This window comes from Copadichromis virginalis, linkage group LG6 (assembly GCF_057382275.1).
Source record: "Copadichromis virginalis isolate Kocher_CV1m ecotype Utaka linkage group LG6, C_Virginalis_male_GT1.1, whole genome shotgun sequence".
Lineage (NCBI taxonomy): Eukaryota > Metazoa > Chordata > Actinopteri > Cichliformes > Cichlidae > Copadichromis > Copadichromis virginalis.
Genome location: NC_140623.1, coordinates 27,540,845 through 27,565,617, shown reverse-complemented (window position 1 = coordinate 27,565,617; position 24,773 = coordinate 27,540,845). Strand labels below are relative to the sequence as shown.

The window sequence follows — 24,773 nt, the reverse complement described above, 5'->3', positions numbered from 1 at the left end:
TGTATATTCTGAAATTGGCAAAAGTCAATATTACCATATTATAAAGGAAATCCCAGTTGGCCAAGAAAATTGCAACTTGTGAATCTCTGCTTAACATGTCTCTAGGCACCTGCTTGTGCAGTTAATCGAAGCATTACATCAAATAACCTTAATTTAAAAGCACATATCTGATAAAAACTGCTCAAACCTTACCTCGAAATAAAGCATGGCATATAGAAGGCATAGATTTCTATTGAGTGTCATGTCTCTCTATTAAAATGTCTGGTCAAATCAATTCCAGCTGACACCGGGTGAGCTCTATCACAGTCCTCAATGTGATATAAATCTTGTAAAAGTGATATCTCTCACTCTGTAATACGAGGCGATGTCTGCAATCTTCTCAGAAACCGCTCTGTTCCAGATTATTGGCCCATGTGTTCATAATCTGGCCACCGTTGGCCAGTAGTTTCCTACTCAAAAGTAAACGTCACAATACCATCTCTGTGTTTTCTCCTGCTGTGCAGGACAAGCCTAGCTCTGTTCCCCTCCCTGTGCCTTTGGCTAGCTAGGCAGGCCCCTCTAAACTTCTCTGCAGGTCAGGAACTGCATATAAGCTGCTACTCCCACTTATCAAATCCTTGCATCTAACCAGAGGTTAGAGTCAATGTCAAAGCTAATGAATGTGCTAAAAGCTGTAACGATAATAACTCCTGCGAGACGGCAATACAATCATGTAAGATTAATCGCTGAAGCCTCTTGCACATAGACTTTTGATCTCAAAAACGCACATTTGGAGCACTCTGCACAAATTCACAGGCACACACAATATTCTGCTACAGGATTTATACTGGCACACACATGCATACCTGCATGCACACAAACACTTTCTGCACAAATTTCACAAAATTTGAGGAATGTGCCCCAGGGCAGCATAACACAGTGGAGTAGGAAGTTGGAACACCAGTGTGGAAATGATGTGAAAACAATAGAGCAGCTCTGTAACTATGTGAGTGTGTAAACACACACATAAAAACTGATTTCAACAAAGGAAGGCTTGCCGCTAACCTTGTGAGAGAGTGACAGGGCGAGGAAATGTGCAAGTCTGTACTTACAGCTCATCCGTGTGTCTATGTGTGAGATACTGAATGTGAAAAGGAAATAAATTTGGAGGCAATCTGCTTGTTAACAAGCTGGAATGAGCTGGAATGAGCCTACGGAGGATTTTAGCTGAGTGAAATTAAGGCTGTGTCTCTCTGTGTGAGTAAGTGTGTAAATGAATGAGACAGGTTAGCTCATCCTGAATACGTGTGTGTCAGACCTTGAACTGCCGTAGTCTGAGCTTCTCATCCTCCTTCTCTCTTCTGGATCTGTCCTGCTCTTCCTGCAACCGACGCTTCTCCTACAAAAAAGAAGTGGAGGAATGCGAAATATGGCAAGGAAAGAGAATAAATATGGACATACTTAGAGAGTTTAGTAGAAATGAAGAGAGGCAGCAGGAAGATGATTTGGAAGAGTAAATAACACATCAGAAATAAAGAAAGGTGAGAAGCAGCCATGAAGAAGAAGTTAATGGAGAGGAGAAGTGAAATGAGGACACCTATCTAACCACCCATCATGTCATAGGACACTGTCACTGTGAACATTAGGTGTACTCTATTTTACATAACGCTCAAAGCAGCTGTTGCCTGGCAAACTGGTGTTGTTTTCGTGGGACCGGGGACAGACTGGCTCAGCACGCAGCACACTCATTAAAATATTTAAGAGTTAAGGACAGCTCTAAGAGCACGGTCTCTTCACCCTCTTTTTTTCCGTGTATGCAGACAAATATATGTGTGTGTGTGTGTGTGTGTGTGTGTGTGTGTGTGTGTGTGTGTGTGTGTGTGTGTGTGTGTGTGTGTGTGTGGACTCACAGCGATGGCCTCAATGCGCTGTTTGTATTTCTCAGCCTCATCCATCTCGGCACCTGGGACAAAAACAAGACGGGATAGGAGCAAAGGTTAAAGATCAGAGGTTAAACAAATATGAGGCGAGTCAGCTGGATGCATTTATGCTCAAAATGTACCATATTCACTGAATTGAGAGAATGAGCTTCAGCACTTATTTTGGATGAATGCTCTGGATTCCTATTATGTGTTTCCTTTTGTTGAGATGTCCATGTTATGCAGTTTTTGACGAGGTTTTTGTGTTCTTGCAAAAAATGTCTCTTGCCTGAAGCAGTATTTCATAAACTTTTTTCAAACTTTTCTCAATAATGTTCCTCCTTTGAATTGTCTTCTCTAAGGGAAGTAAGCCCGAGCAGCTCAAAGCATTTTCTAGTAAAAAAAAAGAAGACATCTGCATAATATGTGTCATTGAACATAAAAAAAGACTTAAAATACTACTCATTAGCTGTTTAAATCCATCACTAAGTTAGTGATAAACAGTATTTTCATGACTTTATTTTTGCTGTGTTGTAGCATTGTTTTTCTTCCTCTGTCTGGTTTAGAAACTGGCTAATGACAGTTACAAAGTGCATCGGAAACAGAAATACTGAACATAAAAATGTGGCTTGTCAAACATTTTTATATCAACTTACAACAGTTTTGTTTAAAAAACATGCATAACTGATAGGTTTTAAATTAACATAAAAATCACAAGAACCCTCAGCTCTATTTAGACTAACACTAGGGGTTCTAGTACTCCCAGTTGAGAAACACTGGTTTGAAGAGTGTATAAAGATGAGAATCAAACAACATTTCTGCATTGGTCCCCAACTCTCGGAGTGCAGTTGAGTCTCTACATCAGAGGACAGCGGCAGCTAATGAGCGGTATCAAAAATCAAAGGCAGGAATTTAGCCTTTGCTATTTGTGAAGTATGCAGCTGGACTAGCATTACTATGTATCCTCATTATCGGACCCAATATGACTCACGATCATCCGCCCAAAATGTCTTTCCAGTACCCCCATTAAGCTTTTTGTTTTTGTCATGACGCAGCCTCAGGCATCTGCAAGAAGATAAGCACAGACAATATTTGTTTTCCCTTGCAGCTGACACTCTGTGGGATAATATTTGAGTTACCCCAAACTAGGAGCAGAGCCACACATAGCAACCAGCTCACGGCAACTCAGTCATTACCGACTTCCTGCCATCACAAGCCATAACTCTCCATATTTTGCTCTCCACAGAGTGAAACTCTTAAAATAAAATTTAAAAATAAAGTTAACTTCCTAGGAGAAAAACAACACGTATTTCTGACCCGCATGTAATTCAGCACTGACTAGGTTCCATAAAAATATAGGAAACATAATTAAAACAGTTATTGGAAATTGACGTTTTTGGGGGTTTTTACCCCACACAATGACAGCAACATTTTGCTTGTCACCGTCAATCCTGTGTGGTATGCTAGGAGTGCTGTCCTACACCAGTAAACATTTAGCCACCAGGGTAACTGAGATGTCACACTGGGACAGATCTGACTAATGCAGGGAGCCGTTTCTATACCAAATGCCACGCTGTCACAACTACTGCTGCTAAGCGGCACTTTGAAGCGCAAAATATGTGCTTACCAATGCACAACATGCACTCGCAAAACACTTTCCAGATGCATAACCTGTAAAACCTCATAAAGATGGCAATAAGCACACCAACAGGAAGGTTACATTTCAGAGATGATGCCAGATTTGAGACTAAAATAAAACTTTATCCTGGCACATCAAATTCAATAAAATTAAAGAAGCTGCCAGAATAAGCCTTGACACATCAACTCTTGGACACATTGCTTGTTTTTCCCCAAAATGCCCTCCCCATCCTGATACACGCACATTGCAAATCAGGTCTCTTTTCTTTCTTCCCAGAAGGCAACCTAGCACTTTAGCTTATGTTGCTCCTAAAATATGGTAGATCTTTCAGGGCTTATCATAGCAAGAAACTTTCTCTTACCAACACCTGAAGGATTCCTTTTGGCACCCTCCAGGAGTGGGGAAGGTAGTGGTGGTGGAGGGGGAGCGGGACTCAAATAAAATATATGAAAATGTGCATGCACTTTGTATGGAGAGGGGAAACAGAGAAAGATGGAAAAAAGGAGGAAAGAGAAAAATTTTGATGAGGACACAACCTCCAGCATGGCTCTCATTATTCTGCCGTTCTCTAAAATGTGCACAAAGTAAAAGCATCAGCAGAAAGACATGGGAAAGTATATACATATGCTATATATACAGAGACAACATAGAATGCAGCCTTCAAGAGCAAAAGAGCAAAAGAGGTAGAAAGAGACAAAATCTTATTGTGCCAGGGTTTTGAATGACTGAAGGTGCAGTGACAGCTTACAGTATAACCCTCCGTGGGGAGCGGCGGCTTGTGTCTCATCAGGGCTCCAGGAGAGCGCCTAGAATAGCAGCCAGAGATAAACAAGCAAACACAAACAAGAGCTTTGATGAGGAGGTATTGAGGAGCTCCCCGTAGACACACAGACTTCGATAATTAGACATGATACAAGAGGGTAGAGAAGGGAAGGCTGACAAAGTCAAAAAGTTAAGAGACTAGGAAAGTCAAGCTGGCTGAAGCTACAGAAACGGAAAAGATGTAAGGGGACGGAGGTGACATGTGCAAATGTAGCAACTGCTTAGGGACTGTGATTTCTTATTGTCACTGCGACTTATTGTCAATGTGACTGACCTGTAACACAAAGAGCCAGAGAGAAAACAAAGGATTTAGAAGAACAGATCCTGATTGTCATCAAACTCAGGTCAGTGGGTTTGCAGCTAAACCAAAGAATAAATTTGTAATCTGGAATTTTAAAAGCCTGGAAGTGGCGCAAAGAAAAACATCCAACATCTGGAGAACTGATTTCCATGCCCTCTGGTGAGGAGGATTTCAAAACCAATCAGTCAAGCTAAGTCAATTTTGTTAATACAGCTCCAAATCAAATCCACTGACACTGTCTAACTGTAGAACCTTAAAGCAAATGCGCTACAAGCATATTTTAAAAGGATAAAAAACAGCACGATGTGCATGATGGGAAGATGTGTAGGCCATATTAGAATAGATAGAAATGGTAAAACAAAAACAAAAATCTGATTTGTGGGGACAGCAGTCTAAGCAGAAACAACCTGACTTCCTCCTCCCTTGCCATCTCTTCCAGGAGGACACCAAAGGTTTTTCCAAGCAGGCTGAGAGGCATAATCTCTCCAGCAAGTCCTGGGTCTGCCCCTGGGCCTCCTCCTGGTAGGAAATGCCTGAAGCATCTCACGCAGGAGGTGGCCAGGAATCATCCTAGTCAGATGCTTGAACCTCCACATGGGGGATATTGGCTTGAACCCCTCTTGAATGACCAAGCTCTTCACCATGTCTCTAAGGGACACCCTGCCACCTTTGGGAGGAAACTCATTTCTGCCACTTGTATCTATTATCTCAATCTTTCAGTCTCACCCAGAGCTCATGGCCATAGGTGAATGTAGGGACATAGATCGACCAGTAAATCAACAGCTTCACTTCACCACAGCTACAACGTCCACATCACTGCTAACACCAAACCAATTTTCAGTCTCCAGTTCCACTCTCTACTCACTTATGACCAAGACCCAAGATACTGATACTCCTCCACTTGGTAGAGCTACTTATTACCAACCCCTAACTGGGTAATCCATCCTCTTCTGACTGATAACCACGGTTTCAGACTTGGAGGTGCTAATCTTTATCCCGTTCTCATTGACACTCGAATGCAGACCACCCAAGTACAAACTGAAAAGTCAAGTCAACAACCCCCCCCCCCCCAAATTAGGAGTCATATGAATATGAAATCTTTTTTTTAAACTATGAATCTTTTCACCTCAACTGTGAATATTAACACGACTCCCACAATCATATTCTGGCATTAAGAAAGCCCAGCAGCGCATAAATGTGTGGGACTTCAGGGCCTTTGTTAATTTGGCCTAAATCCAATACATCCCAGAAGCAGACAGCGGCAATTAAGTCATGTGGTCATAATCATAGTTTTGCCACTACAGCATTTAATTACAGATAATGCTTCACCTGTAACACCTGCTACATGCCAGCTTAGATCAGTTCCATTAAACCAGATTTGGTTTTGAATGCTGTAATTTGCGTCGAACACAAAGCTTGCCAATTGAAGCTATCTGCTCTCAGTGGTATGACCCTCTACCACACACACAGACACACACACACACACACTCACACACAGTAGTCTGTGTGTGTCTAGCAATGCTGAGATATCGTTAACAATAACCATTTTGCCAGTGAACCAAAGCAGTGTGAATGTGGGCCAACATAAACAATACAAGGACAGGTTGAAGAGCAGAATTCAGCCATCAATAACTTTGTTTTTCAAAGTTCTAGATGTCGTAGTGCTTTCCCCTCTGTGACATATAAAAATGGCTGGTATAGAAAAGATCTCTCTTGAGAAATGTAAGGGTCAACTATCCACTATCAGAAATAAATGGCAGCTTCAAGGGATGCAACCATACATTTGCTTAGCGCCAGTTGACCGATTCACGCTGACTTGCATCAGCCTGTTGGCCCTTCTTGGACACTTCAATGAACTGCTAATTGATGTGTTCATTGGAAGGCTGAGGAAGTCGAGTTGCGTCACCGTCATTCAGCATTACCCCAGCAGGGTTTCTTTACAAACATTCCTCCTGCCCCGTTGCAAAAGAATGTGGTGCATATTTGCCGTGCATGCATGTGTATGTAAAAATGTATATTTGCCTAGTGGGGAGTCATGAAGTCTGTATACCAAGTGCTTGTGTAGTGACATTAGTTCTGTGGGAACAGATGGAGGAACAGTAGGGTGTCTGCAATGCAAACTACAAGTATTATAGAATTACAGCTCGCAGTTTGTGCTGTTCTCTGATCCACACCGACGGGGAGTGCACAATTGACTGCATATGAGACTGAAAAATGGGAAAGTTGGGTAGTGTTATTTCTAAAAGGCAAGGCACTTAATCAAAAGACCAGAACAACTTCCCTACAAACTTTGATGTTCAGCTAAATCACAGGGCGAATGTAAAGAAAAGTCTGAGAAAATACCACAAAAACCACTTTAAAAAGAAAGTCTCTAAAGAGTCTGCGTGGGATGCAATCAGCACAGTCAGTGTTACCTGATAGGCAGTCATCACATGCATCAATGCCTCATGTTGGTCTCTATTAGGTGGAATACAACCTATAGTGGTAGGAAAGATGCAATGTCTATAAGCTTGCTACATGGGTGTCATAGAAATCTAAAGGATGTTTCTGAGCTCAGAACCTTTTTTAAAAATAATAAATGACTCAAACATGAGAGCAGCAACTGCAGTGAAGCATGGAAACTGAACTTTTGGTATGAGACTAGCAAGATTGTGACATGGTGCACTTTGAGTCCAGACATTGCTACATTGGGATAAATGACTGACAAAGCTCCTGTGATGAACAACTGGCTTAAACAGGAGCACTATAACACCCTAAATATATTTTGGGGAAATTGCATCAATTTAGTCAAAAACTGAGATTATAGGGGAGGACGGTGAGGAGAGGGAGTCACTGAAAGGCCACCCATTTACATTTTGATTGTGGGTGAGGATGAAATCATGCTGCTGACAGAAATACAGAGAAGCAGGGTGGCCAGCACCGCAAGTTTCTGCTCCATTTTTTTTAAAGCTCCTTTCACAGTTCATCCTATAATGACGCTAAGAATACCCCCTCATTAAACTGCTTTTCCTGGTTCAACCCGAAGCAAACAAAGAGGGTTGACGACTAACACAGCAGTGTAGGTGTGCAGGATGGCGTCCTGCTATGCTGGCTCCCTGTTTCACACAGATGTTGATTCAGCTCTGTGACTGGCTCTGTTACAGGCTTAAAGGCAACAATAATCACATAAAAATGCATAATGGCAATGTATGACTATGTGAAAGGGGCTTTGAAGAGATGTGGGGATGGAGATGGGAGATCAAAAAAATAAAAATAATATAAAAGAAGGTGCCGACTGAGAGGAGTGGGGAGCAGATAAGTGTGCGGTATCGTGTGTCCTCAATTACTATAAGCTTACCTAAGTACTAACAGTGTTAGCTTTTTTTCTTTCATAAAAGCAAACCTCATACGCTGAAATCAAGTATAAAGTTTATTGCATCAGCTTGAGGCTCATTTACAATATTGCTTCTAAATGTCCTATTTGTGTTTCTGTTCAGTATTGCTGTAGTTCTTTTCAGCCTTGGGGAATAGAGTCTTCAACTGTAGCATTTAAACTGCAGAAAGGAATAGTCAAAGATGACAGGAGCAAAAAAAAAAGGTTCAAAAACACACTGGGACTAAAAGTTCAATCTGGAAAGTTTCACATTTTCTAATCTGTGAAACAAAGAGAGACAGACAAAGTATTTCAAGGCCACCGCAAGTTCAAAATATCCTTCCACCAAAGTGCTTGGGAACAGGAAGAGCGAAAACATCATCCTTCGGCAGGAGAGCGTGCAATCTCACCGACCCTGATCTCTGAACCGATGCATCCTCTGCTTTCGTCACCGGCTCTTGCTCAGGAAGAGGCAGATTTAAAGAGCCTGCAAACTTACTGTAAAACAAATTAGCAGACTGAACTTCATTTGGAGACGAGTCAGTCAAAGAAGCAATTATTCTTTAGCTTGAGGGATGGACAGAGCAAACTGTAGTAAAGTGCTTTTTCATCAGCTATTGACTTTTGGTTGCTTTGCAGACCCAGCAGCAGAAATTACTTATTGGAGATGGACATCCTGCATATCTAGATGGAAATAAATCTGACACGCAGTGGGAAGGTGTGTTTATGTGGGTTATGTGTGTGTGTGTGTGTGTGTGTGCTGTACATGAGTGGGTGGTATGAGTGGAATTTGTGTAGCTTGGATCGTTCTGTCTCAAAAGCACACGGCCAACATCCTCTGATTGACAGTCCAGGCCAGGGAAATGAAAACACCACATTCCACTGCTCTGTGTGTGTGTGTGTGTGTGTGCACACGGGCGCGTGTGTGTGTGTCTGCGCACAAATCACAAAAAAAAAAAGTTTAATGTGCAATTTGTGTGTGCATTCTAAATCACAGAGCTAACAGTGTAGTAGACACCGGAGCATGTTGAGGATTATCAGAATCAACAGCAGACATCACAGAGCCACTCCAAGTCATTTATCCACTTCATAACTCCAACTACAACCTAGCATCTACGTAACAAAGAGGATAAAACAATTTGTGAATATAAAAGCGCAGAGAAAATCATCCACCTACGAATCTCAGATTTATCAGAGGGTTACCTTTGCAGATGCGAACAGTAAGCTTGCACAAGTCATCACAAGGGAACGCATTTGCTTGAAAGCATCAAAGGACTCACTGCAGGAGGATATCAAAAGACATGTTCCAGTGGCTAAGACTAAAGTGAGTTTAATGCACTGACAATCTGACTAAACAGTGTTGAGAGAGGAGACAGTGATGGAACAAAAGCACCTCCAAGGAGCAAATCTCTTTGCTCTCATTTGGTCTCTTAAGTTTTACAGCAGTGAAAAAGATTCAGCGGGATCAATAGGATCCTGTCAGGTAATACACTCACAAGTGCATGTGTGCGCACAGACACACACACACACAATAGAGTCTCTGTTGAGCAGGTAGTGGGCTGGTCTTCGTTCTGCCCGCAGTATCCTGCTCCAACATAGCACACACCCACAGAACTCCATCCAGGGTTGTACCTCAAAGCAAGTTCAAAGATATGTTTTTGCGATCTTGCTCCACTAAACCTAATTTCTGCAGTAAGGGCAAATACAAAGCTGCTTATAAAATATTTGAATCTACCAAAGATTTGTCAATATAGCTACGACCACATTCAAATTAAATGGGTGATGTTGTCAGCTTATGAACTTATGACCAGTCACAAGTCAGGAAAGATCTACTAGCAGCAGAGCAGACACATTTTACAAAGAGCAAACTATATATATGAACTATGACAAGGTTAAATACGTTACATGCTAAAAACAGCAGCGTTGTTCCAGCCCTAGCAGCACTGTGTGAATGCGTGTGTTTTAGGAAAAGTGTTCAGTGTTCAGATCGTAATATTAAACTGTCTGAAAGCAAGTAAAGAACAAATAAACAACCAGCAAGAAAACCTACGCTTATACAAAAGGTCAACAACTACAAAGAGTTGGACATGAAACAATGGAAACAGATAAGTCACATCTGTGAGAAAAAGAACAACAGCAAGGGTTTAAAAATACTTGCAGTCAGTGGTTAAAAAGAAATTTATAGATTGCATGAAAAAAGGGCTGACTCTGCTGGAATCTATATTCCTCATGATGCTCGCCAGGAAAGACAAAGATTTTAAGCAGTCTCTGAAATCTATACACCTCACTATCTCTTACGCAGGGCTGCAGGATATTCTGAGAAGGAATGAATGATGATGCAATTTTCAAAGAGGTAACTGGTCAATTGGAAGTGATTTTCATATGTGCTGGTCTCTTATCTTGAACGTAACCTGTTCCTGGGCAGATTAGGTGGGCAGAAAGTGAATCATATTCATAATCCTCGGCTGATTCATGAACTCCGGTTGTGATTCTCTTTCCCAACTGGAGTTTGGTTCACTTGGTTTGAAGCAGGGAGAAAAAGTTACACACTGTAACCTATTAGACCTGGAATGTCAGTGCTACATGGATCCATGTACAGAAATGAAGCAAAGCGAATGATAGGGGGCTCTTTCTTTATGGAAGGTTTAGTTTCTTTTGTGTCACAAATAGCTCAGAAAGGTACAGGAAATACTTATTGGGAACAATTTTAGTCAATACTGCAGCTTGACTGAATAGTGTTATCCTGTATCTGACAAAATGATCTACCAAGTCTGCCTTGCTGTGCCTACTGACATATTCTGTGCTGTTAAACTACAGTTTGTGCAGCCATTATGTCTTCAGGCAAACACAGATGGCTGAAAGAATACTAAATACCGTATATGGCTACCTACTGCTCGATGCTGCCCTCCGAGTGGTTCTCAAGACGGGCAAGCTTCTGATCACTGGCTATGTCAAACTCACCATCTGCCACACACATTTAAAATATTAAGTCTAGATGGATTTGGGGTGAGAAATATCAGTTCCACAGCCATTAGGCTGAGCGACTGATCAAAAGCGACAGCATGGCGAGGCCTTTGTTAAGACCTTGTCATCCACTCATCAAATCAGCAGAGGGGCTGCAGAGATTAACACGGTCATCCAGAACATACATATGTATGATGAAGCTGAAGAATAATGCGCGACGCAGCTTGGATGAGTCATCGTGGCTTACTGAGCATGATTAACATGCAGGATTATCTGTTTTATCCAAATGTGAAGAAGTCAGATTGCTGTAAGAGTCTAACTGTACGCACTTTATAGAATGGCTCAGTTTTAGAAGTGTCAGTGTGCGGAAACACCTCTGTGATCTGAAGGTTTGTGTGAAGTCAGCTCAGGCAGTCTTAATGTAATTAAGAGCTAACAGGGGATTATTATTTTGTACTGAAGATTTCATAATGTTCACAAAGATTATATTTAAATTTGGACTAGATTAAGGTAAAATTTCAGTATTTTTTATTTGGTCTGTAAAGTCAGTGAATCTCTTCACGCCTTAAATTATGGTATGTTGGTTTGGACGTCTCTAAGGAAAGTTAACATTATACAATGTAACGACTTTGCGATTGGGCTATTAAAAAGATAAAATAATTGCATTTCATTTATCATCCATGATGCACTGAACACTTCCCTTAAGCCACCACTGAAAACCATTAACTTTTGAGAACTGTGACTGTATAAATGAAAATCGAATTGAACCTAAAACGAAGCACAAAATGTTAAATTGACCTTTTGAACATTGAACAAATTATTTTTAATATACATTTTTTGCTACTATTTGTGACATTTTTGTGCAAATGACAGAAAATGTGTTAAGAGTTTTCATCTCAATGAATAAATAAAGGCTTGATTCAGTTTGAGTGATGCGAATTTTGTCATCAGAGGATCAGCGCCCTCAAATTTGTACTCCAGTACTCGAGATGTACTCTTCAGGGACTTGAAAAAGTGAACAACAGTAACTGCTCATCCGTGGTGCCTGTAGCTGTTTGTGTGCATCCACAAGTGAGCCTAATCCCAGCCTCAAGCTTCAATTAAAACAAAACCAGTAGTTAAACTTTTAGTTTTACAGCTAGTTTTGTTTGGTTTACTGCAGTCGATGACAGTGCAACTTAGTCACTGCTTTGAAAAACACAGCTATGAGAGCATGATGAGTGGCCATCTAAAACCACCCAAGGTGTGCCATTATCCACATCTTCTTAGCTGTGGACAGCTTGCAATTAAGCCCACGCACTTCCAAACACTATAGCCACTGTCCCACTGCAGGGCCAGCAGAAACTGCAAAGGAATGCAACACACTGTTCAGCATGTGGGTCTAATAAAATATCCCTATTAATATCACTAAAGGTTTCAGCCGTGTTTCCCTGGCCTAGGTGAAACCCATCGAATTGACAAGGAAGATGTTTGCAAAATGACCATCATGAAAGCACTGGCTAATAGCTGGGTTACCACCCAGCTTTTTGTTTGCATGTAGACTAAGTCATGACCCTGCATGACAGTTATAAAGTGTCACCCTTAAACTGTAAGATGCGTAATCACTGTGCTTTCAGTGTTTTGGTATGCACAAATTCCCTCTATCTGCAGCTACGAAACACTGTGCACAGGTAGTCAAGGTACGTATTAGTTTTCCCGATAAGTAGGAAACCACTGGTTTTTAGCCCTGAGGTGGAATGCACCGAGTGGGTGGTGTTACACTCAGATGAGTGAAGATTATATGTTAGATGAGGCTTCACAGGAAAGCGAGAGAGGGTAACTCGATGTCATTACAGTCATTATAACCTTTTACAGTATATTTCACTTTGGTACATGGTGCCAGTGTCATTGCAAGACGTATACTGTTTACATAATAGCTCTAGAAGTGTAAACTTGAAATGAATCTGTAATTTTAAAATGACTAAAACCTCCTAACTTGGAGGAGCAGGGCGAGCTTCAGAAATGAAAAAAGTAAGGGGAGATTAAAGAAAGCATAAAAGACAGATGAGACGGAGACATAAAAGGAAGTAGAGAGGTTAAAACAAGCGGGAGAACAAGAATTAGAGGAAGTGAAGTTAAGAGGGGGATCAGAGTTTCAGACACCTGTTCTGACAAGTCCTGACAAGACACTTGAGGCAGTAACACCACTTTTAACAGTCTACCCGCACACATTAAGTTCACACCAAGACTCTTTATAACGCCCCTGTCTTCATTCTGTGCAGACACATTCACAACAAAGCTAGAATAAAACTAGGAATGCGATAGTAATTTCACCTGCAATAGTGCACTAACAGTTAAAACTGTAAAATAGTCATTTTTCCTAGAAATACAAAAGTGACATTCACATTGTAAGTAAATTACTGAATATCCTGAAATAACCTTTGATGATATCCTCTTATAAACGCTCTATTCCATAAAAAATATTGGACTAAAACTGAGTTTTAAACTTGACACAAGCTTATATACCGAAACTGTTCACTAAGCATAAATTTAGTTTGGAAAACATACTGGGTACTTTTGACTATTCATTCATTAGAACCTGATAAAACCATATTGGGTTTGAAAATACAATTACTCTTGTTTTGTTTAGACTTCATTTAGGAGCTGATGTGAAAAGGAGGCTTCAACTAGGCTTGGACAGACTGGGCTTGTTCTTTTCAAAGAGCACTTTAGAAGCCTTGTGCACTGGCAAAATGTCATCAAAATGAAGGAGAAGACTCTTTTCTCCCCAGCCCAAAGTGGCTCTGCCTCCTCTGCTCAATGATGCACGCAGGCAGTGAGGATGTTCATTTATATTGCTGCCTTCAGGTTATCTGTTTGTGCTGCTTTGTGGTTTAATCATTCACCACTCTGTGCATTAGGAAACTGTCGACTGTGTTAACTGAAAGCAGGTCGTGACAGGTGGCATTCATGCAGCAGAATCTAATAAACAAAGGCTGCGAACAAATTCTGAATTAAATACTAATCAATTTTAAAATGTATTTCTTGGCTAGCGTACTGATGATGCAGACTGGGCCAGGACTTCATTTATTTTCAAGTCAGCACAGAAAAGTCTGGGAGTAGAACTGAGCGAGTACAGTGAAACACATCTAATGATCGTTATCAATGATTTGACCTCTTTTTGGTTACTAAGACTTATGATTGTGTTATTTTAGGATGTTCTACTCAAGTATTTTCAGACTTTCTATTCCCACACAATTCTTGTCCTAAGTACTCTCTTTGCACTTTAGGCAAGAGTGTGTTAGACATGTATTGGCTTGCTTCTGTGATCTGTCTGCTTGTGTGCCGGATTAGTGCGTGTATGTGTGTGTGTGAGGCAGGTTTGGAGAGGAATGCAGGACTGTTGTAATCCAGTCTCGGTTCATTTTCGCTATTGTCACCGAGTCAAAAGCCTGTAGGCCTGTTTGCCACAGGGCCCCATAGCTCAGTCATGACTACAGACATATTCTCACATATAGTACTGCAGCCTAAATCGTTTTTAAAACAACAACGGGACAACACATCATTAGAAAAGCAATCTGTAGATACAGTGAAAAGAACTCTTAAAAGATCTTTAAATTTCAAGTTTTGAAATAACCTAAGGATACAGTTCACTAAGGTAACAAAATGACCTTGGAGTTTCAAAGTGGTGTTTGTTTAAATTTGTTCTGGAGGATATCCAGTCACCTTGCAAATGTCTAGTCAGGCAACTTAATGTTTAACTTCCCTCCTTCCTTGTAATCATTGTGGACAAGCAAACACAATTTCAACCAATCATTAAATACGTTAAAGACAATACACTGATCCTTCAATCCATAGCTGTCAACACTCTCAGCTTACCATTATGTAAACACAATGTTAGAAATGTGACATGATTTTGCTGCATTTCATTTGGGCATTATCAGTGCCAGACTTAGCTAGGCTGATTTAGTTATTATGGTATAGTTTATCCCCGGATGTCAAACTCGTTTTACACAGAGGGCCACATACAGCTTACTTTGATCTAAGGACGGCCAGATGAGTCAAACTTGTAAAGATGTTTAACTACACATTAAAATGCTGTGTCATGGCAGTGAATGAAAGACATCCGTCATTTGTGCTTAAATTGTAACAAACAAATGCGTAAAATTACAGGTGAAGTTCTGGTAACATAGCTAGTTTTTGTTATTTCACAGAAGAAAAATCCCTTCTTTTTCTGTTTTGTTAAATGGGGGCCCGTTGTAGAAAACAAAACATGTACTATAGTTAAATTTCTATAGTAGATAGTGGGGAAAAATGAAAAAGTCTACAATTTAAGCTTCACATTTTTCAAAGTGTCCTTGCCGGGCCGATTCTAGCCCTGGGGCATTATGTTTGACAAACCTGGTTTACCCTACCAAAGAGTCTAACATTTTTAAATATTTTTTAAACATAGTCATAGACAGTTAGGGAAATCTGTCACTTAAACCAGCGGTCCCCAACCTTTTTTGCGCCACGGACCGGTTTATGCCCGACAATATTTTCACAGACTGTCCTTTAAGGTGTCGCAGATAAATACAACAAAATAAAAGTAGTACCGGTACTGAAAAAAAAGAAGATTTATTCATAACACACGTGAAAAGACCCAGGAAAACCGAGTTAACGATAAAAACGATAACAAAATAACGCTGAAAACCGATAAAAACCCTGAAAACCATACATTTCACACCTGAGCCTCTACTCTCGCGGCCCGGTACCAAACGACTCATGGACCGGTACCGGCCCGAGGCCCGGGGGTTGGGGACCGCTGACTTAAACAACCCTCTTTTTCAAAATTAACTTTTTCTACTGCTCACTGAGTGACTCTGCTCTGCTGACCTTTGGCGTTCCTCAGGGATGTGTTGTAGGACCTAATGTTTTCTTTAACATTCTTCTTTTAACAACATATTTTTCATCATTATGAAAAAAAAACCCAGAGAAAAATGCACACCTCACATATTCTCAGACTTCTTAACTTCAGCTTTAACATGTTTAGTTTAGTTTGGATTGCAAACACAAGCGCACAGACACACACTCATACTTATGTAATTGTTATAAACAGCTGCATTCGTGTGTAATGGTTGTCCATAGAGACGCCTGCTCTGGCATTGTGGAATAGTTTATTAGGCTAAATAATTAACTGCCTTATTTATCTTGAGCTTATCTAATAAAAACATTCAACAGTTTGTGCACCTGTGTCTCCGTCTTCATCTCGGGCTCTTAGAGCCACCCAAAGCTGAGTGGCTCTAAACACAAGTGGAGTAAGCTATCACAGATAAAACAGGGTTTGCTGCTCTTCTTCATGTTGCCCTCAAGCTTTTTTTGTGCTGATATGCTTTTTTTGCCTCACATTTGTAGTCTGACGACTTCTCCTTTTTTTCACCCCTGCCTGGTTCCTTTGCTATTGCATAGAAGTCTTTTCCTTCAGTAGTGTTTGTTCAGTCCTGATTCCAAAAGAAAGAACATCTAATAAAGCAGTTCTCCTTTTCTACTCTTCTCGGAGTTTCTTGATTTTACATTTGGTGTGCGGGATTTCAATTAATGGGGCTTGTAGATGAAGATGAACACATTTTCTGAAAAGAATCCATATACACATTTCTTCCTTCGTTCACACAGATGTGACACAGTTTTATACATCTGTCCCCTGGCCTTTGCTCCAAATCACTCCTTGGGTAGAGTACAGTGTCGTTCATCTTGATTTTCTTTTCCACTTAAAGGGGATCTATTACAATTTCTCCAACTTTCAGTCATTCACACACACACTATTATCATGTTGGATGCTCATATTTAAAGATGGCCAAAACTGCAAATAATAAACTCATTGTCTGTGTAAGTCACCCCATACTTGAAATGCTTGTGCTTAGATACTCTTACATGTGTGATGTCGGACTGGGAAAATTCATAATATAATCATCTTGGCTTAAGGAGAGGTTCAAGAGCTAAAACTGCTCATTTTAGACAAAAGATGATGCTGCACCAGGACACCAAAATAAAATAAAAGGGGTTGTTTTGTTGATCACATAATGCTTATTCTGTGAATACAATGAAACTTAAGAATTAAGAGGTAGATAAGAAACCACATTAAGAAACCATGACCTTATTCACTCATATCCTCCAAATGTAGAACATTACCTCCTTGGTTCCTATTTATCACATAAATCCAAAATCCCACTCTTAATATGAGGTACATAAACTCCACAGGTCATGCTATCTCAAGTCCTCGTACACCTCAGACTTTCAGTACAACCGATTCTGCAGTGGTTGGATGCATTAGTTATGGGCATGAGAAGGAGTATACAACACTAGTGGGTGGTTTTGTGGAGTGGTCTGGGAGAAATAATCTGCTTATGAATGTGAATAAGACCAGAGAGATGACCTCAGAAGGAAGAGGACAGCTACACAACCCATGTCTATCCTGGCGCAGGATGTTGATATGGTGGAAGAGTACAAGTACCTGGGCGTCCACATCAACAACGGGCTGGAAGACCAGTGCTGTATACAAGTTAAGGCTGCATACAAGAACGAGATGAGCAGGCTCTGTTTCTTAAGGAAATTCAGATCCTTTAATACAAGCAGCAAAATGTTGGAGATTTCTTCCAAAAGTCCATTAGTGAGTGCAGTATACTTTGCTGTGATCTGCTGGGGATGCAGAATCAGACCTGCTGACACAAACAGACATAATCAACTGATTAGGAAGGACGCCTCTGTGACTGGCTGCAAACTGCATACTTTTGGAGGGGAGAGGAAGTCAACGAATAAATAGTTTCCCATCACTGACTCATTGTATCCCCGTTGTTTGTTAATTTAGTGGCAGCAAGTTGTGAAATGATTTTGGTCCCTTAGCTTGTCAGTTTGTGGACTGAGCCTACCTGGTTGGAAAATGTTTTACGTACGGCCAAAACTTAACTACACCACCTTATTCTGTACAAGAATGTTTGGTTCTTTGCAGTACTGAAATCTATTAAAATGGTGTAAATGAATATTATTTCCAACCATATATGCTTGAAAAGTCTTTTGTAGCAGAAGTATAGGCTTGGCAAGGGTTTCAATAGCAGCTGACTCAATAACACTTTACCACACTAAACAGGCTATTAGTCAATGTATGAAGGTAATAACTCTCTTTATCTACAGAGCCAAACTTTGGAGTTGGCCATTAAAGTCTGGCATGTAACACCTGCAACTCCATCACAAGCTCTGTGTCTAGTTAGACTTATTGACAGAAATCCAGTAAGAGTGAAGAGTCCAGTAAGAACAAAACCTTTCAGAGCAGGTATGATACACACGTTTCTTCAAATATCCAGAAAGGTTACAGCTCACAATCTCTCATGGTTGCCATTAGACACGGAAAGGGGGTTTAAATGCAACTTCAAAACAACATGTTGAACATTAATTGGTATAAAAACTCGTGACTGCAAACAATTATACAAAATAAACTTCAATAATAAGGGAACAAGTAATATGGATGGGTTTCCAGGTACAGACATCATCATGTGTTCTGGACCTTTCTTTACTGGGAGGGGCAGACGTAAGAGCATAGGACCTTTCTTGACCAAGCAGTAGTTGTACTAATTGTATTTTACTGAATAGCGGACAAGGACACATACCTCTAGGCAGCAAAAGAAAACAACACATGTCAACCCCCTCTGATGATGAAAATACCGTGTTTATGCTGTGATTGCAATAAGCATTTCTGCCAGGACTAAACCACAGCCACCAAGCCCCTACAGACAAACTATGCTTGGTACATCAGTTATATTTTCAGTGTGGGATGTAGATCTGTCACTGGCAGTTTGTGCAGTTCAGCTACAGGTGAGGTTCTTCCAAAATTAGTTGTGAAGTGGCAGTGAGAAGATGTGGTTTACCATATAATTGACTAGACAAGAGCATCACACATTGGCTGCAGCTATGGAAGGATGCCTAACATTAGACTGATTTCTGGAATCACAAAAATGTGAGAAGACTTCAGCTTCTCCCACCACAAAGACACAGACTCACCAAAAATGTGGACACAGTCCTTTCAGTTTTGTTTTTTTTAATTGGGCTGTTTTGTTAAACCACTTTAGTGCACATAATCTAAAACATATCCAGTTCCTGTTTTGCAACCATGCTATTCCAGTGTTTTAAACATCCAATACTTCAGATAAAGATTACCACATTGTTCAGAGTAATTGTTGCGTACAGTGTGCATTAGTGGGATTCTTTTGTTACATCTGTGCATTGCTTGATGGCCAACCTGACTTTGTAACCTAGTAACCACAACTGTGGGCTTTTTTGTTTTTGTTTTTTCTGATGTCTTGTGGTTGTATTACTTATGTTATCATCTTTGTTTCATTTGCAGATAGAAACACCAAATCATTCTAGTTTCTGGAACAGAGCTGCAGCTAGCAGTTACTCTCATTGTTCTCCATTATTGATCAGTTGTTTGGTTCGTATCACCCTCCCACATTTCTAAAAGCACAAGGTTTGTCATGGAGCGCTTGTGTTGTTAATTTATTATCATATAAAGAGTAACACAAAGAAAAATCACAACTGAGACACTGATTCAGATAACCTTTTTGGATTTTTGCTTGAAAATGTACTTAAATGATCAACAGTTTTGCACAAGCAGCAGCTTAATTTGCTGTTAATTACCATTGTATGTCCATCAGAAAGGCCAGATTATCCTGTGGCGGTTCATTAACATTCCTTTTCTATGTATAAATTTGAATTTTACAAGTTGACTTTCCTCCAACGTTTAATATATGATAAAAGCCACAAAGGCACAGGTGACATCTTAATGAAGACTGCAATCTTACACCACAATTTAAAAAGAAATGCATTAGAGGGATGTTTTAAATGCTGGCAAGCTAAGAAGCTAAAGTATTCAGACAGCTTTCAGGCAGCTCTGATATTTCTTGTTATCTCCTCAGACTCCTTCGCTGCCATAACACATTACTTAACTCCCTAATCCTTGACCGCTTGATTAATACTTTTCTTGTGCAGACAAAAGAAGGGATCTTTACTCTTTACCCAGTAAACTGAAGATAGTAAATGTTTTTCCATCCACCCCCTCCCTGTTCGTACTGTCAGCGAGGATTTTCTGAGGCTTTAAGTCATTATTATTGCAAAAGAAAGGAATACCACACACAGGCGTTGATTTGAAGAGAAAAACAGTCGTCTGTGCCTAAACAAGACAAGCTAAAGAGACCTGACAAAAAGATGAATCTTATACCACTGTTGATAGCTCAGTATTAGGGAATGGTTGCCATGTGAGGCATCTTCGAAGCGACATGGTGACATATCGCTGAAACATCCTCCAAGGTCATGTAAGCAAACTAGGAAACAATATTCTAGGATGAACTCTTCTTAAAGGGAGAATCCATCCTTTTACACAAATCAATATCTTCACTACTAAAATCGGAAAAGTTAAACTAGGTTATATCTTGAAGGTTATGCTGGCTTGGGCAAAAAGATTTCTAACAAGAAAGCCTGTGTTACAAACAGGGCATGTCAAGTTTTAAAAACATAGCAGTGCAAAAAGCTGGAAGGCTCTAACCAGGGACGCTTTTAAGTTCTGTTTTAAAGCTTGGCCCATATTAGGAACTAAGTAAGAATCTATCCATGTATGATGTCTTTGATGCAATACCTAATTGGTGGAGGAACTGCAGTATGAGTCATAAAGTCATAGTGGGACACAACAGCTTTGCCTAAAATTCGAATTCCAGTTGCTAAAATTTAAATACTAGAATGCTGAGACCTTTCTGTCGCAATAGGAAAGACTAAAAAAAAGCTTTACATGTGACCATTATCATAGTAATCTGTTGTTTGCACAGGAACCAGCTCTGCCCACGCTCTGCAATCTGAGTCTAATTCTCTGTTTAGCCAAAAAAATAACCTGAAGCAAGATGTGCATTTTGCACACTGAGATAGAAGCATGAGGCACAGAGTGTGTGTGAGGTAGTACGCCCAAGCAGTACCACACAGTGAGCAGCGGGAATCATTAATCAGGCAAAGCTCCACAGAACATACTTTTAATGGAAAAAGTTGCACTTGTGTAAAAAGCTCATCTAAAATTTGACAATGTGCTAAAAATCATGGAGGAGTTGGTTACTGGTGTCAATGCTTCAGTGAGGGGCAAAGAAATGTGTAAATCCAATCTCACTTAAACCAGGGATGGACAGACTTTCACGGAGAAATGCTGGAGGCGATTTGACAGTGAGGAATTTCCCTCCTGCTGGAAATTCATCCATCACCCAGTTTGCCAAGCAAAGAAGTGGTGGGTTTCATCACTCCCAGCAACACTTTTGTCTCCTCCCCTTTATCTTTCTGTTTTTTAATCTCCCTCTGCCTTGTCAGAGTCTAACTCTCCAATGCTCTTTTCAACAGGATTTGAAAAGATAAAACTCTTGCTGATTGGTGGTGCTGACGACCACACAGTCTCTCCTGTCCTTTTATCTGCCTTTAACAGCCCGCTCTCTCTTCCTTTTTGCACATTTGTGTAGATTTCTGCAGATTCATATAAAATCTAAATGCTCTGCAAGCGACGTGCATGCGGATCTGGCTGCTATGGTATATTGTTTGTGCATCAAAGATAAAACTTTTCAGCTGAACAACAACAAACAGGCCGTCACTTTTTGCTACACAGGAGTTGGCTTTATTACTATGACACAAAGCAAGAGAGACTGCTGTGACAGCCAAAATGCAACAAAGACATCCACACCATTAAAAGTATGAAATTAAAAAATACCCTTCATGCATGTTTCATTTGTGTCCACATAATGTGGAACATTCGAAGGCTATCTTAGACAGATGTGCTGTCTGGCTTCTCACAGAAGATATTAGCGAGTTTAATGGTTATTTAAGATAAAAATAAAACTGTCACTGTGCAAGAGCAGAAAAACACAAGTTGGAATCAAACAGATGAAAATGTGACAGCAGCTGAATGCAGCACAACTTGCTCTTGGTTGACATTTCAGTCTCCTTCTTTCTCCAAATGGCCTCAAGGCCCTCAGTCCTTCAACCTGACAGAAGACGAGCCATGTCTGGAGCTCCTGCTGGGCGCTCGGCTTGTAAATCAGTATACTCAGCTGCATGCTAAGCAGCCTTTGTTTGATAGGCTGCAAGTTAAATACTGGTTGTTTAAAAGCGAAACTCAGAACACAGATCCTGCATGGCTGTTGGCGAAAATGATGAAACAGCAATGTGTTCCGCTGTAAGTTAGTGAGTCATGAGAGCGAGAAAAACACCTTAAAATCTGCCTGCTGTGTATCCGTGTGCGGGGTGTCTGCGAGCACCGCTGGTGACATGCAGCTGCAACAATAACTACAAACATGCAAAAAGATGGAGCCTCTATCTCAAACCACATTTCTTGAAGCTACTCTAAATGAACTGCAGACTTGTGCCTCATGGGCGTAATTACCCTATCTCTCAAAACTGATAGAAAGATATTGGAGAACAGAGACGCAAATAGTCTGATACTTAACTGTGAAAAGTTGGGGGTTTTTTGGTGGGGGGTTAAATGATAAAGTCCTAATATGCAGGACTAAAATTTTCTCTGTGAGTTGTATTAATGTTTTTGATCAGGATTAAAGAAACTAAAGAGGGTCCGAAAAAAATAACATATGCGACCCTTTTAAAATTATTTCTTAATGGCTTTAATCAAAAGGTAACTCATTAATGTAGAATGCTTAACAGAGGTCAGACAAGTCAACAGCAGCATGGGCTGTCCCAACACTGTGGCTGGGCTCGCTTCCACCTCTTGGCTCAAACTCAAAAGGTGTCAACCGACCACGTACACCAAATACTTGTTGCAAATCATGCAAAGAATATTCACGGGGAAAATGAAAACATTACGCTGTTACTCACCAGCTCAGGCTTGCCCGCTTGATGATATTATAAGTCCAACACGGTGGGAAAGCTGAATTACACAAAATAGAAAAGTTAAAAAAAAATGCGGGGAGAAAAAAAAGTGACCCTTCTTCCGGCTCAATCAATTTTATGAAGAGAGCAAGAAGAGTTACAAAAAATGCGACACAAACTCCCCGGGTAGTGTAACTGTACACCTGAGTAGCTTCAGCGCGGAGCTGGCCCCAAAATGTGACAGTCGTCACATGGAGGCTGGACGACGCGTCGTCAAATGTGTGAAACTTTTTACTTTGAAAGAAAATAAAGTCCTCGTCAAACAGAAAGCGCTTGAAAAAGTGAAAGAGTCCTGCCTTTCGGCGCTCTCCTGCTCTTCCAAACCCGCTTTTTTGGAGTGTATGCGTGTGTGAGGAGGACCAGAGTCGGTCTGTCCGGCGGTTACCTGACTCCAGTCATTACCGTGAGGCCAGCCCTCCTCACAACAGCAGCTGCCGCCTCATGTTTCCTGGTATTGTCGCTCTGAGTGGCTGCAAAACCGACAAACAGCTTTCCTCAAAAGCAACAGGTTGAGATGCTTTCCTCTTTTATTTGCCGAGGACTGAGCTGTGACCTGCGGCTCTGGCTCTGATCCGTTACATTAACATAAGAGTAACGGCGAAAACTCCAGTTACTGTAGTATTTACTTTTCTTTGCGTTTCCTTGTAGCTGTGTAGCTGCACTGTATTAAACCAAGTCTCAATGCTTGTTTCTCGTAGGTGTGCAAGGCCAAGTCGTTTAAAAGGTATGACCATCACGAAAGTCTAACCAGGGTATGAACAAAAATATAATTATCATTATTAGCATCCCTTTCAGTTTCAGTTTCATTAGTGGCAAAATTAATATGCATGCTTTTTCTCTCTCTCTTTCGTATGTGTGCAGAGGTGGATGCTATCTGATTTGAACCCGCTGTTAGATCTGCAATACATTTACCCAGTGGCAGCCCCATCTAACACAGCTAGCCCAGCTTCCTGTCTGTTTTCAAAGGAAAAGAAGCTTATTAAAAATAACCGAACTCAGAGCAATTATAACACTTCAGAGGACTGCGCAGTAAAAGTGCAGCTAATTGCATGTAATTAGGTAGCCTATATATTGTGATCCAGCTTTATGATTATTTGTGATGCTGTTCAGCTCCTTTGTGTTATGCTGACAGGTGTTTATATTATTTTGACCAGTCTTTATATTAATCACACCTCTAGCTGTGAGGTGAGTGGGTGGTATATATTGGATTGCCCAATATGTAGCTGTAAAATTAATAGACTGTAACTGCTCAGGGCTGCATTAAGCTATGCGTGTATTTATTATTTATATAGGATGGGAGCCAGGGATTAGATTATAAAGTGTGACCTGTGGGTCATCTGCCTAAATGCTCCTGAGTGTCTGATGTAAACAGGTGCCTGAAATCAACTAATTCAGCTGCATTCTGGTTGCTTGATGGAAACACGAGAGGCTGTTTGGAATATTAATAAGCAAATGAGACAAGGGTAATGTAGGAGTGGGTTGCACATTTATTTGGAATAGCTAATGTGTCATGTCCCTAACCTTTATTTTTCTGTTTGCAATATTTTAAAAAGCAGGGGGGAAAGACACAAAGAAGAATTTCTTGTTGCCTTTGGTAGTAATTTTGCTTGTTTTGTGAACATATTAAAGCCTAACAAACTCTGCATCTACTTTTAAATTACTCTTCAAAGCTTACTTTAACCAAAAGTTGTTTTTAAATAAATAATACAATATTATTTCTTTATCATCCATTTCTTCTTATCGTTAATTAATTCATTACTTAGCCTACCTCTCATAGTCTGTCTGTCCAGGTTTTATGCCGTGCTTTCATATATTGTTATTTTAACTGTGTTTGCCTTTCTTTTTGAGTTTGGATTGTGATCTATTGTCCTGCTTTCTGTACAG

General features: G+C 40.4%; 1 protein-coding gene across 6 annotated transcripts in view; it reads right to left on the bottom strand.

The window, feature by feature from the left end:
• Nucleotides 1–23,285, bottom strand: part of palm3 (paralemmin 3) — a 31,136-nt gene extending 7,851 nt beyond the window's left edge. Inside the window, exons 1-3 of one of the 6 annotated variants that reach the window (XM_085459623.1) lie at nucleotides 22,836–23,285; nucleotides 1,890–1,942; nucleotides 1,298–1,378 (exon numbers count right to left, since the gene is read on the bottom strand). In XM_085459623.1, coding sequence (XP_085315749.1) covers nucleotides 1,298–1,378; nucleotides 1,890–1,934 — 126 coding nt within the window. In that variant the 5' untranslated portion in view covers nucleotides 1,935–1,942; nucleotides 22,836–23,285. The other 5 variants (XM_085459622.1, XM_085459620.1, XM_085459631.1 and 2 more) reach the window with 5 other exon arrangements.
• Nucleotides 23,286–24,773: the final 1,488 nt, after the last annotated feature.